The sequence below is a fragment of the Octopus bimaculoides genome, chromosome 5 (assembly GCF_046866305.1).
Source record: "Octopus bimaculoides isolate indiv1 chromosome 5, ASM4686630v1, whole genome shotgun sequence".
In the NCBI taxonomy this organism is placed as follows: Eukaryota; Metazoa; Mollusca; class Cephalopoda; order Octopoda; family Octopodidae; genus Octopus; species Octopus bimaculoides.
Window position 1 is genome coordinate 104831582 of NC_142932.1, and position 22941 is coordinate 104854522.

Below are 22941 nucleotides of genomic sequence, written 5' to 3' on the forward strand. Positions count from 1 at the left end.
GCCCTTGAGCAAGACACTTTATTTCATGTTGTTCCAGTCCACTCAGCTGGCAAAAATGAGTAGTACCTGTATTTCAAAGGGCCGGCCTTGTCACACTATGTCACGCCGAGTCTCCCTGAGAACTACGTTAGGGGTACATGTGTCTGTGGATTGTTCAGTCACTTGCATGTTAATTTCACGAGCAAGCTGTTCTGTTGATCGTATCAGCTGGGACCCTTGTCGTCGTAACCGACGGAGTGAGTGATATTGTTAATGTGTTTATCATCATGCATACTTAGAACAGCCACATAACTGGGTTATCAAGCAATATTAATCTGTAGATCTTCGCTGCTTTCTTTTTAAATATAGTTGAGCAGAAACAACAGTTAAACCATTAAGTTTTAATGCAGATAAAGGTGAGAGTAACAATAAGGGAATGTTTCAAAAGTGATATGAAATGTGAAGTGAAATAAATAAGGAAATAAAAGAAACCTACTTTTTGTTCGTCAGCATTCGATATCCTTTTCAGTATACTCTGGTTCACTCTGTCATCAAGTTCAACGAAACAAACTAAGCTGAAATAAAATGAATCATTCCAGGTTATTGTAACTTGTGATAACAAAATAATCTAATGATGTCACAATATTAGAAGAAAGCGTTCTTGAACACACACATATACAGCTTTCATTTTACACTGGTGTTACCTGCCTGTAGTGGCATCGTAAATTGAACCTGATGTAAAATACACCTGTTATTAACATCAGCAGAAGTGCAGGAGGATATTTTATATGGGTACTGGGAACAATGAAATGGTAGAGTATGATAGATGCAGCAGTACAGTTTTGCTTAAAAACACCTTATATTTAAGAAATGACTTCAAAATTATTTTTTAATGTGAAAAAAAAAAAAAAATTTAATTAGTTACAATCATAATAATACCAATGGCAACACTTAAAACAATAGCAGACTTTAGAAGGTTAATTTACATGGCATAAGTGATATATAGTTGACTTTATTTCTTTACTTAAGAAATAAAACCAACTATATATCACTTATGTCATGTAAATTATAAACAATAGACAAAAGCATAATTTAAATATTGTCCACATTTGTGGATATTTCTATACGGCCAATAATGATGGCCAATGCACTTTCTGACTTAAATCTGCATATGTACATATGGTCAGTGGAGTAGCTAATGCCAGTGCTGCACAAAAAAAGCATTTATTACACTCTGTAAAAGGTTAGCATTGAGAAGGGCATTCAGCTGTAGAAACCATGCTAAAACAGACATGGAACCCAGGCAGCTCCAGCTGGCTAGTTCATGTCAAGCTGTCCAAGCATGGAAAACAGACGTTATATGATGATGATGATGATGATGATGATGATGATGATGATGATGATGATGATGATGTGTGTGTGCGCGTGTGTAATTGCAAATGTGCATGTATGAGTATAATTGTGCATGTATAATGTGTGTGCATCTTAGCAATTCACATTCATACACAAAGCACGCTATAAATAAATATCACTTACTAAGGAAGAAGCTTCTCATCAACATCATTTAAATCATGAATGAAATTCGAGAAGAGATTTCTTTGTTTACAAAATCCTTTTGGCAATACACAGATAGCATTGGCTTTGTTCAGTCTCATCTGAAAATACAAAATCATCTATTTAAGGCTTGACTGTGTTGATGAGTGTTGGGAATGATGAAGGAATTGAGTAACTGGAAACTGCATTCCTATGGTTCATGGAATAGGAGTAGAGACAAGTGAAGAAATGATAGAAACAAATTTATGCTTAGAAGTGACTGCTGAGGACATGCGTAGGCTCACAAGGAATGAAGCCAGTATGCTCCGATGGATGTGTAATGTCAGTGTGCATACTCGACAGAATGTTAAGTACGTTGAGAGAAAAGTTGAACCTAAGAAGCATCAGTTGTGGTGTGCAAGAGATACGATTGCACTGGTATGGTCATGTGGCGAAAATGGATGAGGATAGCTGTGTGAAAAAGTGCCACACCCAAGCAGTTGAGGGAACCTGTGGAAGAGGTAGGCCCAGGAAGACTTGGGATGAGGTGGTGAGGCATGACCTTCGAACATTGGGCCTCACCGAGGTGATGACTTCTGACCGAGACTTTTGGAAATATGCTGTGCGTGAGAAGACCCAGCAAGCCAAGTGAGACCTAAATCCAAGGCCTCTGCCAGGGGTGTAGCCAGCCCACTTATGCGTACCTTTCCTTCATTGGACACTAAACTCCACTTGCGAAGACCTGTTGAGGCAAGTGAAATCGAAATCGAACTAAATTCAATGACTGGCACCCATGCCAACGTCGTCTCCTTCATTGGACATGAAACTCGGCTTGCGAAGACCTGTTGGGGCAAGTGAAAGCGAAATCGTGATGGCACCTGTGCCCAGCATCGCCTTTCTGGCACTTGTGCCGGTGGCACGTGTAAAGACATTCAAGCGAGATCGTTACCAGTGCCGCTGGACTGGCTCCTGTGCAGGTGGCACGTACTACACTCTCGGAGTGGTTGGCATTAGGAAGGGCATCCAACTGTAGAAACTCTGCCAAATCAGATTGGAGCCTGTTGTAGCCATCTGGTTCACCAGTCCTCAGTCAAATCGTCCAACCCATGCTAGCATGTAAAGCGGACATTAAACGATGATGATGAACTTATCTAATGCACTGAAGTGATTAATCCATCAAGGCAATGTCTTATAAGATTTATTATATTCTTCAGTGGTTTTAAAGGCAAACTGAAGATTCAGCGCAGCTCTTGTTTCTCATTGATCTCACTTCAAGGCAGCAGCCTATATTGATTCCAAGCACCTTTTATACCTTTTCTTTACTACAGTGCTGCTTAGACAGCCAGGCAACTAACACTGGAGTTGTTTCCACTGCTCCCATGTTCTTGTCAGTACAGCACTTCCAAATTTTGATTAGTGTTTTCTACACACGTGATCTCTAAACCTGAAGGGAAGTTGACACCTATGTCTTGATCTACAAACTTCTGGATAAGCCAATGCTTCCATGTCCTTGTTGGTACAACAAGAATTGCAAATCCAATAGAACTGCATTAAACATTTTAGCATTTTAGCAGTTAAACGGAGAAAAGCAGTGAGAAAGCTTTTGGGCAACGTTTTTGTCGATTGATCATGAATTTCAAGCAAATTCTCTCTCATTCCTTTCCTAACTCTCTCTTTGTGAGACTGTACATTCAGTAAGGCGCAAAGCTTTACTCATTTTTATTTATTTATCTATTTGTACCAGTTCTCTGCCTTGTACCACAGCTGTTTCCTAATTTCAAGAGTCACTACTACAAGACTCACAACAATGTTCAACCACAGCATATTAATTTTTTTAAAATTTTTTATGACTAATCTTTTGTTATATTTACGATATCTTTGGTGAGGTACACAATGGAGGTAAATAATTCTACTAATAGTCAGAGAAAGATAATGTTAAAAGCTTCATTTGCTGTAGCTGTTGCTTCTCCACCAGGATGACATTGAATGAGCCGGCTTATCATCTAAGGCTTTCCTTCTGTGCTCATCAACAGAAGTCTCTAGACTACATATATTATCCAATATGTCTCTTTACTTTTAAAATAGCTGGGTATGATTTAAATGATATTCATTTGTCATTCTTAGCAAGTTGAGCAATCATGTAAATTCTGTATGCTTGTTCTAACTACACCAGGCTTGCTACTTTTTACAAAAATTTACTACTGTATTAAACTTTCCTTCCAGTCTATATTACAGAATATTCTTCGTTAACATGTCAGGATGGTTGAGAGCTCCATGGCAGCTGACTCATGGATTTTATCCTTAACTGCAGTTGTAGTGTTTCATGATGATAAGGATGAGTACCATGATTTCCACTGGAAATTCTACCACACTATAAGAGACAACTAAGTCATGACTAACACTGCACTTCCTTGCCTGGAAGACAGATATAAGAAGAAATTGATATAACAGTGAATAAAAAAAGAATTCATGTTCCTTACCGGGATGATGTCCATATTTTTGCATCCAGAGGTCACCAGCTTTTCCCTCAATGCATCCAGTTCTGGCAATGAAATTTCCTTTAAACTTGCTGAAAAATCATTTCTCTTGATTGTTTCTCCAATAGATTCTTCAAGAAATGAAACTTTAGTTTCTAGTATCATAAATGCCTCTGCTGTGGTTTCATTTGGTCTGTAGAGGGGAAGACCCTGTTTTGTGGCAACGGTTGTATCTATTGAAACAACAACAATAAGAGAATGAGAAAAAAAACATTAGTTTCAGTTAACTAGACATAAGCACACAATATTTCTAGAATGTGAGAATATGGAATATTTTAATATTCATACCTTTCTACAAAAAATTAACAGTATTGAGTCAACAAGGGAGCCTCTACATAATCATTCAGCCTGCTAGAAAAAGCAACCAAGACTCACACAAATCACACCATACCTATCATTTTTTTAAAAATTAAGGCGGCAACAGGTAAAGCTGTCCTAGATATACAGTATTTGAATTCATAAAGGTGTGTAGCAAGGCCTTGAATCAAGACCTTACAGCTTCAGTAATTAGGTCCAGACTGTGGTATGACATCAGTGACTGGGGAGCTGACAAGAAGGGCGAGTTGACCCCAAGAGGAAGAAGGGCAGAGGGAGCCTCGATCGGGATTTCGTGCCCTTTTCGAACGGGGTTGTTGTCAGGAGAGGACGTGCAAAGCGATCGTCTAGGTTTGGGAGAAGCAGCTGCTATTCCTAGTGTTCTTCAGGTCGGGGCGAGCCGTGAGGATCGGATACCGCAAGACAGACTCGCAGACGAGGAAGGAAAACCGAGGTAAGTCGATTACATCTACTCGCACACATACACTACAAGCTATTTCGGCTCCACATGTAGAAATTCGCCGCGTTGGCAGCCAAGATTAGAATCGCCAGTGACGTGATCAGGCCTTTTAATGGTGAGGGAGATGTAATGGCCTGGATGCGAAAGATCAGGCTTGTGGCGAAACTGCAAGGGATAAGTGATGTGGCGAGTCTCATGGCGCTATACTTGGAAGGGAGTGCCCTGACCCTGTATTTAGAAATGGACGAGGAAGAGAGGTTAAATGCGGAGAAGATCGAACAGAGATTGAGAGAAGCGTACACGGAGAACGATTACGCTGCCTTTGTTAAACTGGGAACTGTTAGATGGGTGGTGTTAGATGGCAGCGACGATCGTCGACTTGAAGTCGACATATTTGCAGCTCCGTGTGAGTGACAAGCTGTGGCGATACCAGCTGGTGCGGTACAAGGGCCGGACGTACTGTTTAACCAGGCTGGGTTTCGGGCTGAATTCCGCTCCGAAAATTATGGCAACGGTGCTCAAGTCTATCCTAGGGAAAGAGGAGAAGATAAGGAAGGCTACCAGTTCCTACATCGACGACATTTTGGTTGACGAGACTGTAATGCCAGCCACCGAGGTAGTGAGACACCTGGGTAGGTTCGGGCTGATTGCGAAGCCGCCTGAGTCGATGGTGGGGGGAGCTGCGCTGGGGCTGAAACTACAAAAAGACAGATCGGGTGAGCTGGTGTTCCGGAGAGGAAACGAGATCCCAGAGCTGAGTTCCAGCTTCAGCAGGAGAGAGTTGTTCTCGGTATGTGGGAAGTTGGTTGGATACTACCCAATCGCTGGATGGCTGCGCACAGCGTGCAGTTACACCAAGAGACGAGCAAAGGGGGAGAGTTGGGGTGACAAGGTGGGAGAGAGAGGACGAGAGCGGAAGACCCGGTTAGGGGAAACTGGTATGTGCCCAAGACGGAATGCGGGACGGTTTGGTGTGATGCTAGCACTATAGCGATAGGGGTTGTGTTGGAGATTGAAGGTGCTGAGGTGGAGGATGCGGCCTGGCTACGGAAAGCGGACGACTTCAACCACATCAATGTCGCCGAACTAGACGCGGTGCTGAAAGGGGTGAACTTGGCCCTGAGATGGGGGCTGCGCTCGATCGAGATCAGGACGGATTCGGCCACCGTGGTCGGCTGGGTAGGAACAGTGATTACCAGCGAGAAGAGAGTCCGGACGAAAGGTGCCGCGGAGATGTTGGTGAAACGCCGCCTAGGAGTTCTAGGAGAGCTGATCGCCGAGTTCGGACTGAAGCTGAACGTGGTTTTCGTGCCTTCGGAGAGAAACAGGGCGGACGCACTGACCAGGGTGAAAAGGGCGTGGCTGGAGGAACCGGAGGAAGCAAGGAAAGGGATAGCGGCAGCGTGTCGGCTGGGTGACTCCAAACTGAAGGAGCTACATGCCATGCACCACTTGGGGGTGGATAGGACCCTGTATCTAGCGAAAATGATTGATGCTGATGTCACTAGGAGAAACGTCAAGAAAGTGGTCGCGAAATGTGACAGATGCCAGTCCGTTGATCCCGCCCCAGGAGGGCATGAGCAAGGGAACCTCTCAGTAGAGCGCAACTGGAGGAGACTAGCTGTGGATGTGACGCACTACCGTCAGGGAATGTATCTCAGCATGATCGACTGCGGGCCGGGCCGGCTGGCCATTTGGAGGGAGCTGAGGACAGGCATTGCTGATGAGATTGCCCGCATTTTGAACGGGATATTCTTGGAGAGGGGTCCCGTGGAAGAACTGCTAATAGACAACGGGGAGGCGTTTCATTCGGAAGCGTTGGGGGAGATGCTGGACCGGTGGAAGGTGCGACGTATAGGCCGAGCGGCAACGGAATCGTTGAGAGGCACCATCGGACGATCAAGGCCATAGCTGAAAGGGGGCACATTTCGCCCCTGGAAGCGGTCTACTGGTATAACATGTCTCCCCGATCCGGACAAGCGGAAGAGTCTGTACCGCACAGAGCAGTGTTCAGGTATGAATGGAGGCATCCCAGTAAGACGCCGGAGTACTGCGAGGAAGAGAAGGGACCCGCCGGCGTGAAAGTAGGGGAGGAAGTTTGGGTCAAGCCGCCGAAGGCATGCTGCACATCACAATGGGGCAGGGGAACAGTGACAGCAGTCAATTCCAGAAACAATGTATTCGTGGATGGAATGCCGCGTCACGTGCTGGACCTGTGCAGGATAGCCACTTCGTCGGATGAAGAGCGCGATGGAAACGAGGCACCTGGCTTGAGAAGATCTCGACGTGTAAGGCGCCCGCCCGATTGGATGGCGGACTACGAAGTGGAGTAGGGGCGGACGTGATCTTTAAGATCAGGGTGGCGTGTGATATGACGTCAGCGAATGGGGAGCTGACCGGAAGGACGAGTTGACCGGAAGAGGAAGAAGGGCAGAGGGAGCCTCGATCGGGATTTCGTGCCCTTTTCGAACGGGGTTGTTGTCAGGAGAGGACGTGCGAAGCGATCGTCTAGGTTTGGGAGAAACAGCTGCTATTCCTAGTGTTCTTCGGGTCGGGGCGAGTTGTGAGGATCGGATACCGCAAGACAGACTCGCAGACGAGGAAGGAAAACCGAAGTAAGGCGATTACATCTACTCGTACGCATACACTACACAGACCATCCTTAAATCAGGTGACATCTCCTGGATATTACCCAATCAACTTACTGGAATATCATACCATATCAGAGAATATTCTATGATGTTCCTGCACTATGGGGTTTATTAAAGTGAAATTGCACCAGGATCAGCACAGAAGTTCAAGAGAGTTCCCAAGGAGATAGATGAACACAAGTTTCTTGATCCCAATGCAGTTTGTGTTTAAAAGAATTACTTTGTCTTCAATGTTCTTCTCCAGATACGTACCATGAATACATTATCCTCATCTTTTGTCACTAAAATTAGTAGCCAGCCATTTCTTAATCATAAGTTCATTAGAAGCACACCTTGGATGCACAGACAACAAGCTCTTAAACAGAGAAGTTTCCCTAAGTAAAGAAACTTTGGCTAGTATAGACAGAGCATTATTCTTGCCGCTTACATGAAGCTAATCCTTTCTATTATTAATGTAACTATAAACTTCATTTGTTTCTAGCACTCCGCTGACAAGCCATCATGTAACTATGTAAAAATTGAAATTCAAAAGATGCGGCATCTTACAGCGAGAACTGTTCCCATTATTGTGAATGCCCTAGGTATGATAAGAAAGGGATGTCAAAAACATCTAGATAATATCCCAGGAGAACCATATCTCAGAGAAATCCAAAAGATTGTACTGATAAGTACTGCCCACATCCTTAGAAAAACCCTATCGATTTAAATGGCTGTGATGTATTACATGAAGATATTTCACTACTGCCCCTATCACTTACCCTCCCCAAGCTTTCGGTCATACTGTAATATCTCTTATCCTTCGCTCGCCCTAGGACACTGGATGTGTCTCAGCGCAGCAAGTGATTGTAACAAGCATGCAGATCAAAAGTAAATAATAATAATAATAATAATCCTTTCTACAATAGGCACAAGGCCTGACATTTTAAGGGATGGGTTAAGTCGATTACATCAACCCCAGTGCTCAACTGGTACTTATTTTATCATCCCCGGTGGAATTTGAACTCAGAATATAAAGATGGATGAAATGCTGCGGAGCATTTTGCCCAGCATGCTAATGATTCAGCTAGCTCACCACCTCAATAATAATAATTTTTTATTATTATTATCTGCAGTCAGTCGTCACAACTATGACTGTTCATGGTTTTAGCAAGACTTCATAAACTTCACAACAACAGTAACAACAATAACAACAACAGTAGCAAACAATGATTTCCAGTTTAGACACAAGGCCAGTAATTTTGAGGAGTAGGGGTTAATTGATACCGTTGATCTCAGATGAAAGGTAAAGTTTGACTTTCGAAATCAGAATATTGTGAGTCAACATGTGCAATAACTGAAGGATATTACCAGGACAAAACATAAAAATGGCCAGGATTTACACAAAACTGACTGTATAAAAATGTTTTTAAGTAAAGACGTATGGAGAACCTTATAAGTTACTTACCAGCAAATGTCACATTCGAAATCATCAGAAGAAATGCCATCAATCCAGTTAGAAGAAAACTGGAGGGAAACCTTTGAGTTGCCATCATGGCATACATTCCTTGAAGGAAACTTACATGCAAGAAAATAAGTAACCTAATGGATCGAGCTTTCTTCGATGTGTCAAAAAATAGCCTTTAACAATTTTTGGAAACCGTCAGGAAATTTTTGAAGACCAAAACCTTTTGTTTTCTCTTGTTCTTGTAATACGTCAAAGAATGTGTTTCCTATGAATTTCTGTAAAAAATATTTAAAAAATGAAGATTAGTGTAAAAATGAAGATTAGTTTTCTCTCTTTCTCTCACTTTGACTTGCCATACCGATATTTAAATAAATATGTTTGACTAAAGGCATATACATACTCTACAGATGAATACAGCAAGCCACGTGGTTGAGAAGTTTGCTTGGATTTTCTCGTGGTTCCAGATTCTATCACGCTGGAAGGTACCTTCAAAGTGAATTCTGTATTTCTAAATAAAATACAGACATGTGTCCGTATTCAACTGGTTCAACAAGCCATGACTTGAAGTCCTATTCAATACAAACTTGTATGTGTGTGTGAGCGTGTGTGTGAGCGCGTGTGTGCGCGCGTGTGTGCGCGCGCGTGTGTGTGTGTGCATACATAATACACACACACTCACACACACATACAAATAAAGGTATAGATGTTGAGCCATCTAATGTGACTCTACTCAGAAGGCTGTAATATCATTTGACAGGAAAACAGTATAAAGAAATACATGGAACAAGGTGGTAACTTTAAATGCCTTTAATGCCGGCCACACGTATATATACACAAGCTGAATGATAAATGGAAGTGGTTGATGGACATTTATTCATATGTCTACATGCATCAGCGTGGGTTGTATGTTTGCTGTTAACCTTGGTGAGGAAGCTCACGAACAGCGATATGTTAGAACTTGTGCAGTGTTGTCGGTGTTGTGTAGAGATGTTGCTGACGACGTTGGTGAGAGACATGATGGTGGCGACGAAGATGGAGGTCGCTGTAATGTTAGACCTTAGAAGGTCTGGAACCAACAGACCTCGAGACTAAGAGGAGGTAAGTTTTTATAGCTAACGGTAGGCTCAAATGGAGTTTAGAACAGACTTCTCATGTGATTTATTTGGGGGCTGCAATTGGTTAGGTTGCATATTAGCGTGCGATAGAGTAAGAGACAAATTGCGCCAACACCAACCAATCAGAGTGGTAGATACAACGGAGTCCGAAACAGCGCCCAAAGGTTAGCTGTTACCTGCTACGTTCGTATGTAGGAATATATAATAGATAGAGGAAGTTCATTAGAGTTCGCTACAAAGTCATACCAAAAATGCGATACAACAAATTCTTCATTTATTTAAATTATCTCTAACAGGAGTGGCTGTATGGTAAGTAGCTTGCTTACAAACCACATAGTTCCGGGTTCATTCCCACTGCGTGGCACCTTGGGCAAGTGTCTTCTACTATAGCCTCGGGCCGACCAAAGCCTTGTGTGTGGATTTGGTAGACAGAAACTAAAAGAAGCCGGTCGTATATATGTAAATATATATATGTATGTGTGTGTATATGTTTGTGTGTCTGTGTTTGTCCCCCAACATCGCTTGACAACCGATGTTGGTGTGTTTACGTCCCCGTAACTTAGCAGTTCGGCAAAAGAAACCAATAGAATAAGTACTAGGCTTCCAAAGGAGAAGTCCATGGGTCGATTTGCTCGACAAAAGGCGGTGCGACAGTGTGGCCGCAGTCAAATGACTGAAACAAGTAAAAGAGAAAAGAGAACTCAAAGTGTGTGTTTGTAAGTGCGTGTGTTTGTGTGTGTGTGTGTGTGTGTGCGCGCGCGCGTGTGTGTGTATGTTAACATACATTAGTTTTTGGGGTCTAAATATATTTGTGATGTTTGTGCTGGCACATATACTACACAAAGAAAATAAAAACTACTGCTATTTTCACTTTCAGCTACTTCCCATATTATTTTATACATATTTACCTAGTCATATTTCGTGCTATCTTATTTTCTATTTATCTACTTCATTGTTTATCTTTTATTATTTTTCATTAATCATAATCTCGGAATTATCTCCCCTGCTCTGCTGCTCAAAGGATTCTTTTTGCTGAATCACGTAACATTTCACTCAATGATAACGCGAAACCCTGTTTAACCAGTGGAATGTGTATATCATTATCTTTTATCAGTCGTTTTTCTATATGCATCTGATGAATTACCCTTGAGATATTGGATGTCTGTCATAGAAAGATATAGAACACAAGCAAATAAGGATACGTGGTATTGGCTGAATAAAACAAGCACATTCTAAGAGCATATATCAAGTAATTTTCTCCCAATACAATAAACTTGTATTTACACTCATACACACACACACATACACACACACACACGCATATTACACACATACATGCACACACACACTCGCATACACACACATACGCACGTATGTATATACTTCAGATATTTTTTTTTTAAATGTTCAATAAAGTTGATACATACTAAAATGTAAAGTTTGTACATCTTTTTTTAATACTATTTGTAAGATTTTATTGAATAATAGACAACCCGTGACCCGTTGGGTCACCAATAACTCAAGGTACCCGAAAAACCGCGCATTTCGGGAACCCGTGGTCCGATTTACGCGAAACTTGTTTTATTCCGTTTGTATTCACATTCCAATGGTACCTTACTTTCAGAATATTTTCCCATTATGTACCGGTTTGGCTATTTATAAAGGTGATCGCAGTAAAGGGCAATAACTCCAAGTTTCACTGCTTAAATTTGTAGAAACAATCTCCAAAAAACCGTGTATCTCAGGAATCCGCGGTCCGATTTATGCGAAACTTGTTTTATTCTGTTTGTATTTACATTTGAGAGATCCTTACTTTGAGAGTATTTTCCCATTATGTGCCGGTTTGGTTGTATTAAATTACAGACAAGCAAGTAAGCAAGCAAGCATCACAGAGTTTTAGTAGTATGTAGATACAGTTATTATAAGGTGTTTCAGTCTTATATGGTCTTATCAAGAATGATATGACTTCTAACATGGTTATTAATCAGTCTCTATAAACTATATTCAAATCATGCAAAAAGAAAAAGAAAAACTAATAAAACTAATTGGAAACATTCCACAGTGTCAAAACAGAAAGATGTAATTACATTCATGTACAAATAAATAGTTAATAGGAAAGAAATCTAAAAAAATATATCAAACATATACAAGTAAATGAATAACTAATAATAATCCTTTCTGGTATAAGCACAAGGCCTGAAATTTTTTGAGGAAGGGTCAATCAATTAGATCGATCCAGTACGCAACTGGTGCTTAATTTATCACTCCGAAAGGATGAAAAGCAAAGTCAACCTTTGAACACAGAACGTGATGACTGGCGAAATACTGCTAAGCATTTTGCCCAGCATGCTAACTATTCTGTCAACTCTTGATAATATTAATAATAATAATAATAATAATAATAATAATAATAATAATGATTGGCACAAGGCCAGCAAGTTCGAGGGGAGGGGTAAGTTGATAACATCGACCCCAGTGCTCAACTGGTACTTATTTTATCAATCCTGAAAGGATTAAAAGCAAAATCAACCTCAGAGGAATTTGAATTTGTCCATTTCTTAATGGCACGTCAAATTTGCAAAAATTCTTGATTCTTAGAATTATCTCCCCTTCTCATGTGGAGCTGATCTTAATTGCCATTTGGTTACTATGATACTCCTCCACCACTAAGCCACGTGTGTATCTACTACATATGTGGAACTCTGTGGGTGTGTTTGTTTGTGTCGTTGTTATCTAACTCCTCCTACACCGTTTTATCGAGTTAGATGAAACTTGACACGTGAGTAGAACTCATGTTTGGAAAACTAGTGACATACTTAGATTGTTGAAAAAATCGATAATAGGGCTCCTGAAAGGGGTTCTTATATCTACTACATATAACTAATATATCATTTTTAAACATTCAAGGGAAACTACCCATTCGTGTTGGTAAATTATTTCGTATGAATAAAATTGAGTATGCTTATTTCTTAGTATTTGAACTAATTTAATTATTTTCACAATTTATCCAGTACAACCCTTTAACAAGTAAATAGTATTTTCCTAAACAATACGTCCACTTATTTTGGTTAGTGATTTATTCACGAGTATTCTAACACTAGCGCCGCTGAGAGTAATATTCTCTGCGAACGCACAAAAGCATTTTTCAGAGTTATTTACTTTGAATTGTTATTATCTCATATCTGATTAGCCTGTTATTACATAACATGCTTCACGATTTTAGTATACATACCTTATTAGTATTTCCTCCTAAATTCTATATACTCTGGGAACGTATTAAAGCCCTTTTCGGTGCTACTTTATTTGAATTCTTACTATCGGATAATTAATTTCATGTTATTACATAATTGACTTCACTATTTGGGTATTCATAACTTATTGGTCATTGTTGCATTTTTTGCTAACCCTGTATAATTCTCGTTTCAGTAAATAATAATGCCAGACCCTCAGCTTACTCAAGAAATGAAGAGGCATGCTGTTATTATGGCTGAGCATAGCGATTTAGAAATATCTCGATTTTTAAAAGTTGCTAGATCTTTCGTCTACAAAGTTTGTAAGGAGCTAGAGACTGAAGATGGAAACGTATCACCAGTATCAAAGCATAAAAACACTCTGGAATCATCTAAACACTCTGAAATCATCAGAACACCAGAATATATCCAGCAAGTTCAACAGACCATTGATTACAATCCCAATTGCAAAAGATCTCCATGTGTCAGAAAGAACAGTCAGAAATTTTGTCCACGAAGCCATCAGATATAAGTCTTATATAATGTCAGAAAAAGCAAAAGAAAATCACTACATCAGATCTAAAAAGCTCTCAAACAAATTGAAAAATCCAGTAGAAGAAGATTTGATTTGGTTTTTAGCGTGGGAAGTCGCTAATAAAAGCGTTAACACTTTAATAATTGGACTGAATCATTAATCCAATAACTATGAAATATGTCTGTGCAGCAAAAGACAATAACACTCATCCTTTGTGAACAGCTTCATGTTCAAGGTTTTATTCCGACATGCGATAAATGAACGCGTACAGTGAGTATACGATGTTCAATAAAGATTTTGAAAAAAGGTTTTGAACAACTTGCCATGTTCCATGATGACTTTGAGTAAATAGAAATAAATCAAGCTACGAGATTTACTTTCCACAGGCACTAGACGTAGAATACCATGACGAGCTATTTGTGGGAAATCAGATATTGAATTCATGTACCTGGCTCTCTCTAGGTCGCGGTGGACTTTGTCGCGTCTCGGAGAAGCAGGTTCAACCCGATTTTCGGTTTGGATGTTTCAACCAAGATCACTGAATATATTTTTGCTGCTTTGGACAAGTGTTTTCCTAAATCTAATCGGTTTCATGCTATTTACAATCGACACACCGTGATGCTAACTCTGCTAATTTAGAATAGCTTGTGCATCGCATAAACAATAGCAAAATGCAGCAAAGGTCCAATAACCCACCTACTGGATCTAGCGAACAATTGCATCTATATACCAACCAACGAGATGTAAACCGCAATGATAAACACCAACTACGATCAAATTGTGGAAGTAGAAATACTTATGATACAGCTAACACGATAACAACACCGGTAAATGGAGCTGGGACTGCCTTATATACAAATAGATACGATAAATGCTCATGTGTGAGTAAAAATCTTGTATATAAATGTACCGTGCACGGAAGGGGAGGGCCGTATGTTTACAATGGGCAGATGGCTGATTCATTTAAGAATCGTTATCATAACCATGTTGCCAGCTTTAAGACAATCAATGAGAGACATTCAACATCTTTGGCAGATTTTGTATGGCGACTGAAGGAGGATAAAATGAAGTACACCATAAATTGGTCCATAGTAAGGTACGCGAAACCGTACAATATAATTTCCAGGAGATGCCGTCTCTGCTCTGAGGAATCCCTTTCTATTCTGTGGACTAACGAGAAGATCATTAATAGAATTTCTGAACGACTTTCGAGATTCCTACACGCATATAAATGTATTTTCGCACAATGCAGTGGGAATGAATTTTGAGTAACCGTTTACATAATTTAATTTACTTTAAGGTATGGATGACTTAAGTTTACTTTTAATCTCCCCATTCTTACAAACACCAAGTAGATAGCTAAATCGCTTCGTGATCATGAGTGCATCAAACCTCACGTATGCGTATGCTCGCATTTTTGCGGATGCTTGTATGAGCGAGTGTACTCACGCCATGCAGCTTGCCCGGGGGCATTTATACATCCATATTTGTTAACGGTTATATTTAATACTTTTCTCGCTGGATTGTGTGTTCGTTTTTCTTTTTGCCATCTGTGATTTTATTTTTGATCATCTATATATTTCCTCCGTCTGGCTGCTTTTCTTTCTATAAAACGGGAAGTTACATTGCGGAACAGTTGTTTTAACAAATTGTATTTATTTATCACCCGACGAGAAACATCTGCACTGCCGGATGCTCCTGAACGAGTTGTTGAGTGTCCTACCTATGAGGAATCGATGCTAGATGTGTCGAAACGATTGAGGTGATCAATAATAAATTCTCGTATATTCCATCTTACGTCTTTTATTTGCCATATATATATATGTATGTATATATATAATAAATCTCTGAACGAGGTACATATATATATACATAAGCTTTTCTAAAAATTACTTGATACAGTTACAATAATTAGATAAAACATTATATTTTATTTAAAGTTATTTACTTTAAAAAAATTCTTTTATTTAACAGAATGTCACTAACATTTGTGCAAGAAATTCGTATATAGCACGTATTTTATATCTAGTGTGTTTTTGTGTGTAAGCTCTTTCGTTTTTCAACTTGTAAAATCACATGCGCTCTGGGTTAATGCATTATCTATTTTTGACTTTTTTCTATTTGAAATAGTTATCTATTTTTCTATTTGAGATAAGTAATTATATGGATGAAACAGTTGTAGAGCTTAGAATGAAATTATGAAACGTCTGTGAAAATTTTGTATGTAGTATATATATATATGTATAGTATACATATATATATATTATGTTATATATATATATAAGTATATATATCTATATATATACATATTTCTTTCTGTTTTTCTCTCCCACCCTTTCTCTAATTCTTCTCCTCCGCTTCACCGTTCTCTTTCTCTCCCTCTCTCTCCCTCACTCTTCCTCCTTGACTTTCTCGTTGCTCACACGTGACCAGTGGCTATCTTTCTTTCTTCCCCTTGCCTTATGAGAGACAAGACACACTTTTGTTTGTCTCCTGTCAAAGCTCGTTTCTCCAGCGTTCACCACTTCACCTCATTATGGCTTAACAGCCCTTACCGTTTGTTTTTACAGTTTTGTTCTTACTGTCCTGTTTTTGTTACCACTTTAACCCCCTGCAAATTCCAAATTTTATTTAATTTGCTTTGCCTGTCTCATTTCTCTATTTGTTTCTTTCATTGTTTGAAAAAAAGTTCGTTTTCTATGTTTTTGTTTTTTATGTTCTCTTTTTTCATTTTGTTCATGGTTTTTTGACGTCCTGTACCCATATATGCATGTATATATACATATATATGTAGGTATGTACATATATATATGTATATATGTATGTAATATATGTGTGTGTGTGTGTGTGTATGTATGTATATATTAGTGGGGCGGGGGCGAAACACAATCATATTTAAGGAACCTTAATTCCACAGTATGCACAGAGTTTCAAATAGTATTTTAAATAAAATATATGAAAATTAGGGTTATGTGACCTCCGTACCCGTCACATACACCCACACCTACAATTAAATACCTTAATTTTCTATAGTAATCATATAATCTCTAGCACATCTATACTAAATTGCTTATGGATATGAAGCATTTGATTGTATTTCACTGTAGAAACCTTGTTTAAAACATCTGATGATTAAAAATAACAAAAACATTGAAATATAGGACAGTTGGTAGGTAGGCACCCTTCCAGCATAGTAAAATTACAACTTTTCCATATTAGATTAATTTTTTTAAGAAAATATATACATTTGTTAAATGATTTTCGTTTGTTTTACAGATTATTTCAGAATTATTGTTGTATTATAATTTTACAAAAATACCTACATAAATTCAAACTGTAATAATTTAAGTATATAAAATTATATAATGACCACAAGAAGTAAAAGCTGTTATTCAGCATTTGGATTTCCTGCAGAATTTCCTACAGCATCAAAGGCTGATGCATTCTGACATTATTTATACATAAGTAAACATAGGCGCAGGAGTGGGTGTGTGTTAAGTAGCTTGCTTACAAACCACATGATTCTGGGTTCAGTCCCACTGCATGGCACCTTGGGCAAGTGCCTTCTACTATAGCCTCGGGCCGACCAAAGCCTTGTGAGTGGATTTGGTAGACAGAAACTGAAAGAAGCCTACCGTATATATGTATATATATGTGTGTGTGTGTGTGTGTGTGTGTCTGTGTGTCTGTGTTTGCCCCCCCAACATTGCTTGACAACCGATGCTGGTGTGTTTACATTCCAATAACTTAGCAGTTCGGCAAAAGAGACTGATAGAATAAGTACTAGGCTTACAAAGAATAAGTCCTGGGGTTGATTTGCTCGACTAAAGGTGGTGCTCCAGCATGGCCACAGTCAAATGACTGAAACACATAAAAGAGAGTAAAAGAATAAAAGAGTATGAAGAACAGATAACAAAAACTTCAGCCACAGCGAAAGAATTCTACCAGATTGTGGCAGATGTTCAAACAATATGGAACAAATTTTCTTTCCCTTACATTGGGTTTAAGGGAATAGCTCTAAAAATTGAGAGATTCATTGAATCTGCTTATAAATTAAACAAAATACCTATCAAAGAGGAGATAGTTTTGATAAGAAATTAGAGGAGTTTAATGGAATGCTTGACTTATGTACCAGCACATGTTATGACAAACAAATAAAAAGATCTGACTGTCATAACCAATACCTCTTCTCTGTCATAGCCAAGGAGTCAAGCATGCTATCAATTTAGTGACAAAAGCACCTGAAGTCAGAATAGGCTACAAAAATAGGCACAATTTTATATTAGATGTACAGAAATCAAGACAAAGTTTACCTCACTTTGACTGGAAAAGGCAATGGTCATTTAGTTAAATAGTCAATACTACTAATCCTTATTTTATGGTGTTCACTGTTCATGCATTTCGTTTGAGATTCATGCATATTTTTTTTTATTGCATATCATAATAATCATTAAGAATTTACATTTTTTTTTTACATTGAAAGTGTTTTTCTGAATATAGGCTGTTCTTATAGAAAAATTAATACAAACTATACAAATAAATAAAGATTTCAATAACTGTTTTTTTTTCAGGTGGTGGTGATGGGGTTTGCATATAATTTATAAAATGTTATATTGGTAATATTTAACCAATACAAAGTTAATAGCATTAAAACAAGTTTACAGTTCCTTACATTTTCAGTATTCAAAACACAGAATTAGGGGGTTGGCAATACTTTTTAAAATTTGTTCATTTATTTCTCACACCAAAATGAACACCGGCAATAAGTGGAATCAGAATACAAAATTTCGACCCACCCCCACACACTAATATATATATATATATATATATATTTATATATATATATATATATATATATATATGTATATATGTATGTATGTATGTATGTATGTATGTATGTATGTATACAGAAAGTGAGAAAGAGAGAAAGGAGGAAACAAAGAAGTGAGAGAGAGAGAGATTCATACATACATATATACATAAATATGGCTTAGTGGTTAGGGGTATTCACTCACGGTCCTAAGGTCACAGGGGATTAGTTTAGGAGTCATGTCCCTTGGTTGGGCATGTTGTGAAGCCCCCAAGAGTTTCTTGAAGTGGGGAAAGGGTGTATTATTAATGCGGTGCTCCTGTCGTAGGTGTATGTAACTGTGTTCATTGGTCTGGTTTTTTTTTTCTGTAAAGGATAAAGTCAGGGTGGATGTTACGTTAGCATGTGGTGTGTAATGTGTGTGGAGGGGATCTGTGTAAATGTGGGGGTACAATTTATGTGACGGGGTATGTTATTATTATTATTATTATTATTATTATTATTATTATTATTATTATTATTATTATTATTATTGTTATTATTATTATTATTATTGTTGTTATTATTATTATTATTATTATTATTATTATTATTATTATTATTATTATTATTATTATTATCAGTGGCAAATCTAAATAATTAGATTTGCCACTGATAATAATAATAATAATTGATAATAATAATAATAATAATAATAATAATAATAATAATAATAATAATAATAACATCTTTATGAGTATTCATTTTGTATATTTACATATTCTTACATATATATATATTATGCACTTTCAGTGAGATTGATGGTTAAGTTGGGAGTTTTGACTTCCAATTTATAGTAAGCTGGTGCTTTGTGTACCCTTTTATATATATATATATATGTATATATACACACACACAGGGTTGGCTAAAGTTACCTGACAGTAAATCAAAACCCATTTAATTCCAAGATCAAAACAAAAAATTATTTTATATGAGACTTCGCTAATAAATAGACAAATGTAGAAAAAAAAAACAACTGGTGATTTTAACTCACAGCATTTCAATTATTAAACATTCATAATTGGAATGAATAAATAAAACTGAATATTAAGTATTTCTGGAACTTTGATTTACTGTCGAGTGACTTTTGGCCAATGCTGTATATATACGAATGCAGATACACTCAAACACACATGTACTCTCTCTCTCTCTCTCACACACACATGTACTCTCTCTCTCTCACACACACATGCACATAGGTAAAAATATAGAGAATTGAGCATAAAATAAGTGCATTCCCTGATCACTAACGCTTTTAAGATATTCATTTAAATTAATAATACTACTAAAGCAATATTTTAATTTTTTTCTGTTTATAAAATAAATATTGAGTTTAAGTTTTGGGGCAATTCATTCAAAATACACACACTCAGTTGTGGGTTTTGTTTTTCATTTGTTGGCTGAATCCCGCTAGACACAGTAAAATAAAATATAAAATATAAAACAAATATACAAAGTGAAGAAAGCTTTTCACCTGTATATGTAATTGTGTGGTTGCCTTAACAGATCTGCTCACCTGACGTGCTTGCTTGCTTCTCTGTTTTGATGCTATTGTGTTGCACAAGCTGATAAATAACGAGTCACGTGTCAACAATACCAGGATTTCTATGTCAACAAAAAGTTGTTAGAGAAGGTATAAAAGGAGGCATTTACAAAATCAATCGAGCATCAACAGCAGACGATATTTTAAGAGGAGGAAAAGAAGCGAAGATGGACTTAAAAGAAATGAAAAGATAGATAGATAGAGAGATAGATAGATAGATACATACATACATACATACATACATACATACATACATACATAGACACACTGATAGGCAGACAGGCAGACAGACAGACACATAGATAGACAGATAGTCAGATTGATAGATAGACAAGCAGACAGGCAGATAGATAAATAAAAAGATAGAAGATAGACAGGCAGACAGTTGGACAGACAAGCAGACAGATAGATAGATAGATAGATAGATAGATACATACATACATACATACATACATACATACATACATACATACATACATACATAGACACACTGATAGGCAGACAGGCAGACGGACAGACACATAGATAGACAGATAGTCAGATTGATAGATAGACAAGCAGACAGGCAGATAGATAAATAAAAAGATAGAAGATAGACAGGCAGACAGTTGGACAGACAAGCAGACAGATAGATAGATAGATAGATACATACATACATACATACATACATAGACACACTGATAGGCAGACAGGCAGACAAACACATAGATAGACAGATAGTCAGATTGATAGATAGACAAGCAGACAGGCAGATAGATAAATAAAAAGATAGAAGATAGACAGGCAGACAGTCGGACAGCAAACGGATAGATAGATAGATAGATAGATAGATAGACAGATAGATAGATAGAGGGGGTGAGAGAAAGAAAGAGAGAGGTAGAAAATGGATGAATGGGTTGATGGATAGGTAGATGCAGAGCTGTCTCAAGGCATGAGCAGATAGACAGTTTCCCAGGGGTTATCAAGGATCTAGAGGCCCAGTTCTAAATGATGTATTGCAGTCAATAAATACCATGAGACCCAGGACATTGATTTGCTCGGGATTATAATGCTACAAAAATGGCCCTGAGTAGATGGGTAGATGGATGGATAAACATACATACATACATACATACATACATGCATACATATGTACATACATACATACATGCATGCATACATACATACATAGATGTGTGTTCGTTAATGTATCTATACATAAACACACACTCACACACATATATATATATGTATGGATGGATGTATGTGCGTAGATAGATAGATAGTTAGATAGATGGAGAGGTGGATGGTTAGATAAATAGATAGACAGAGACAGGTAGATAGATGGATAGATAGATAGATAGATAGATAGATAGATACATACATACATACATACATATACACATACATACATACATATACACATACATACATAAACAATGACCTAAGTGACGAGAGAGAGATGAGTGGGATAGAAAAGCATTTTATCTAAAGAGTAATCAATTGATGCAAGAGGGGAAAAAAATCATTTGAAAATGTAATCAATAATTTGTTGGATCAATTAATTTCGCATGCGTTTTGGAACATGCTCGTCATGATAAAGTGGTGCGTGTGTATGTGTGTGTGTATGTACATTTGAGGGTACGTGGATTAGTGGTTAAGGTATTCAGCTTATGATCATAAGGTGGTGATTTTGATTCTTGGTGGCACATTGTGCCCTTCAACAAGATGCTTTATATCATATTGCTCCAGTCCACTCGGCTGACAAAAATGAGTTGTACTACAAAGGACCAGCTTCGTCACACACTAGCATAGCTAGAAGTGGAGGTCCACCCTGGGAGGCACTTTTATGGGGGTGGTACGTGTCCTGGAGCTGGAAAACTGAAGGGTGGCTCTGGATGGCACACACTCTAGCTACGCTAGTGTCATCACAGTCTGTGTCATGTTGAATCTCCCTGAGACTACGATAAAGGTATGCCTGTTTGTGGAGTGCTTAGCCACTTGCATGTTAATTTCATGATCAGGCTGTTCCTTTGATCGGATCAACTGGAACCCTCATTGTCATTACTGACAGTGCCAGTGTGTACATTTGTTTGTGCACATGCAGGGCTTAAACGAGGGAGGGTATCAGCTGGAAAATCAGTCAGGAGCTCAAAGTGCCAAGGACATGTTTATAGAAGTGTGTACACTTTCATAGAACAACCATGTGTGTATAAATGTAAACAAACAAATATTTTTTATTAGAAGCATGAAAATGTGTATCATATGTTTCAAATATATTTCTTCAATTGCAGAGTTGTCGTTAGAACAGCAAAAATATTGTGTAAATTACCCTTAAAGGGTGTAAAAATTTGTCAGCAGTCGGCTATGGGACTCGAACTCATATCCCTCAAAGACTTCAGCAAAGTGTTTTACCAAATTTGTTTGTGTACATTTATACTCAGATGGTTGTTTAATAAAAGCTAAAGTATTTAGCATCTAATTCAGCAGATGAATTTGTCAGTGGGCAATTTAGCTTAATGTTAAAGCACTCAGCCAGGTTTTGAAGGATATGGATTCAAGTCCCATGGCTGGTTGATGACAAATTTTTCCACCTTGTAAGAGTAAATTACCCAGTATTTCCGCTGTTCTAATGGCAGCTCTGCATTCGAAAAGATATTATCTTATTTGTATAGATCTCTTTATAGATCATACTGTTACAATGTGTGCCAACAGGTTTTTCTCCATTTCACATTCTATTAACTCTGGGGTATCACCTCTTCTTTCCCACT

At 38.2% G+C, this 22941-nt stretch overlaps 1 protein-coding gene across 2 annotated transcripts in view; it reads right to left on the reverse strand.

The window, feature by feature from the left end:
• Positions 1 to 21620, reverse strand: part of LOC106874393 (uncharacterized) — a 126878-nt gene extending 105258 nt beyond the window's left edge. Inside the window, exons 1-5 of one of the 2 annotated variants that reach the window (XM_089352840.1) lie at positions 20165 to 21620; positions 8920 to 9194; positions 3993 to 4222; positions 1516 to 1634; positions 476 to 554 (exon numbers count right to left, since the gene is read on the reverse strand). In XM_089352840.1, the coding sequence (XP_089208966.1) occupies positions 476 to 554; positions 1516 to 1634; positions 3993 to 4222; positions 8920 to 9016 (525 nt within the window). In that variant the 5' untranslated portion in view covers positions 9017 to 9194; positions 20165 to 21620. Of the gene's footprint in view, positions 1 to 475; positions 555 to 1515; positions 1635 to 3992; positions 4223 to 8919; positions 9195 to 20122 lie in introns of both variants that reach the window. The other variant, XM_089352839.1, reaches the window with a different exon arrangement.
• Between the last annotated feature and the right edge of the window lie 1321 nt (positions 21621 to 22941).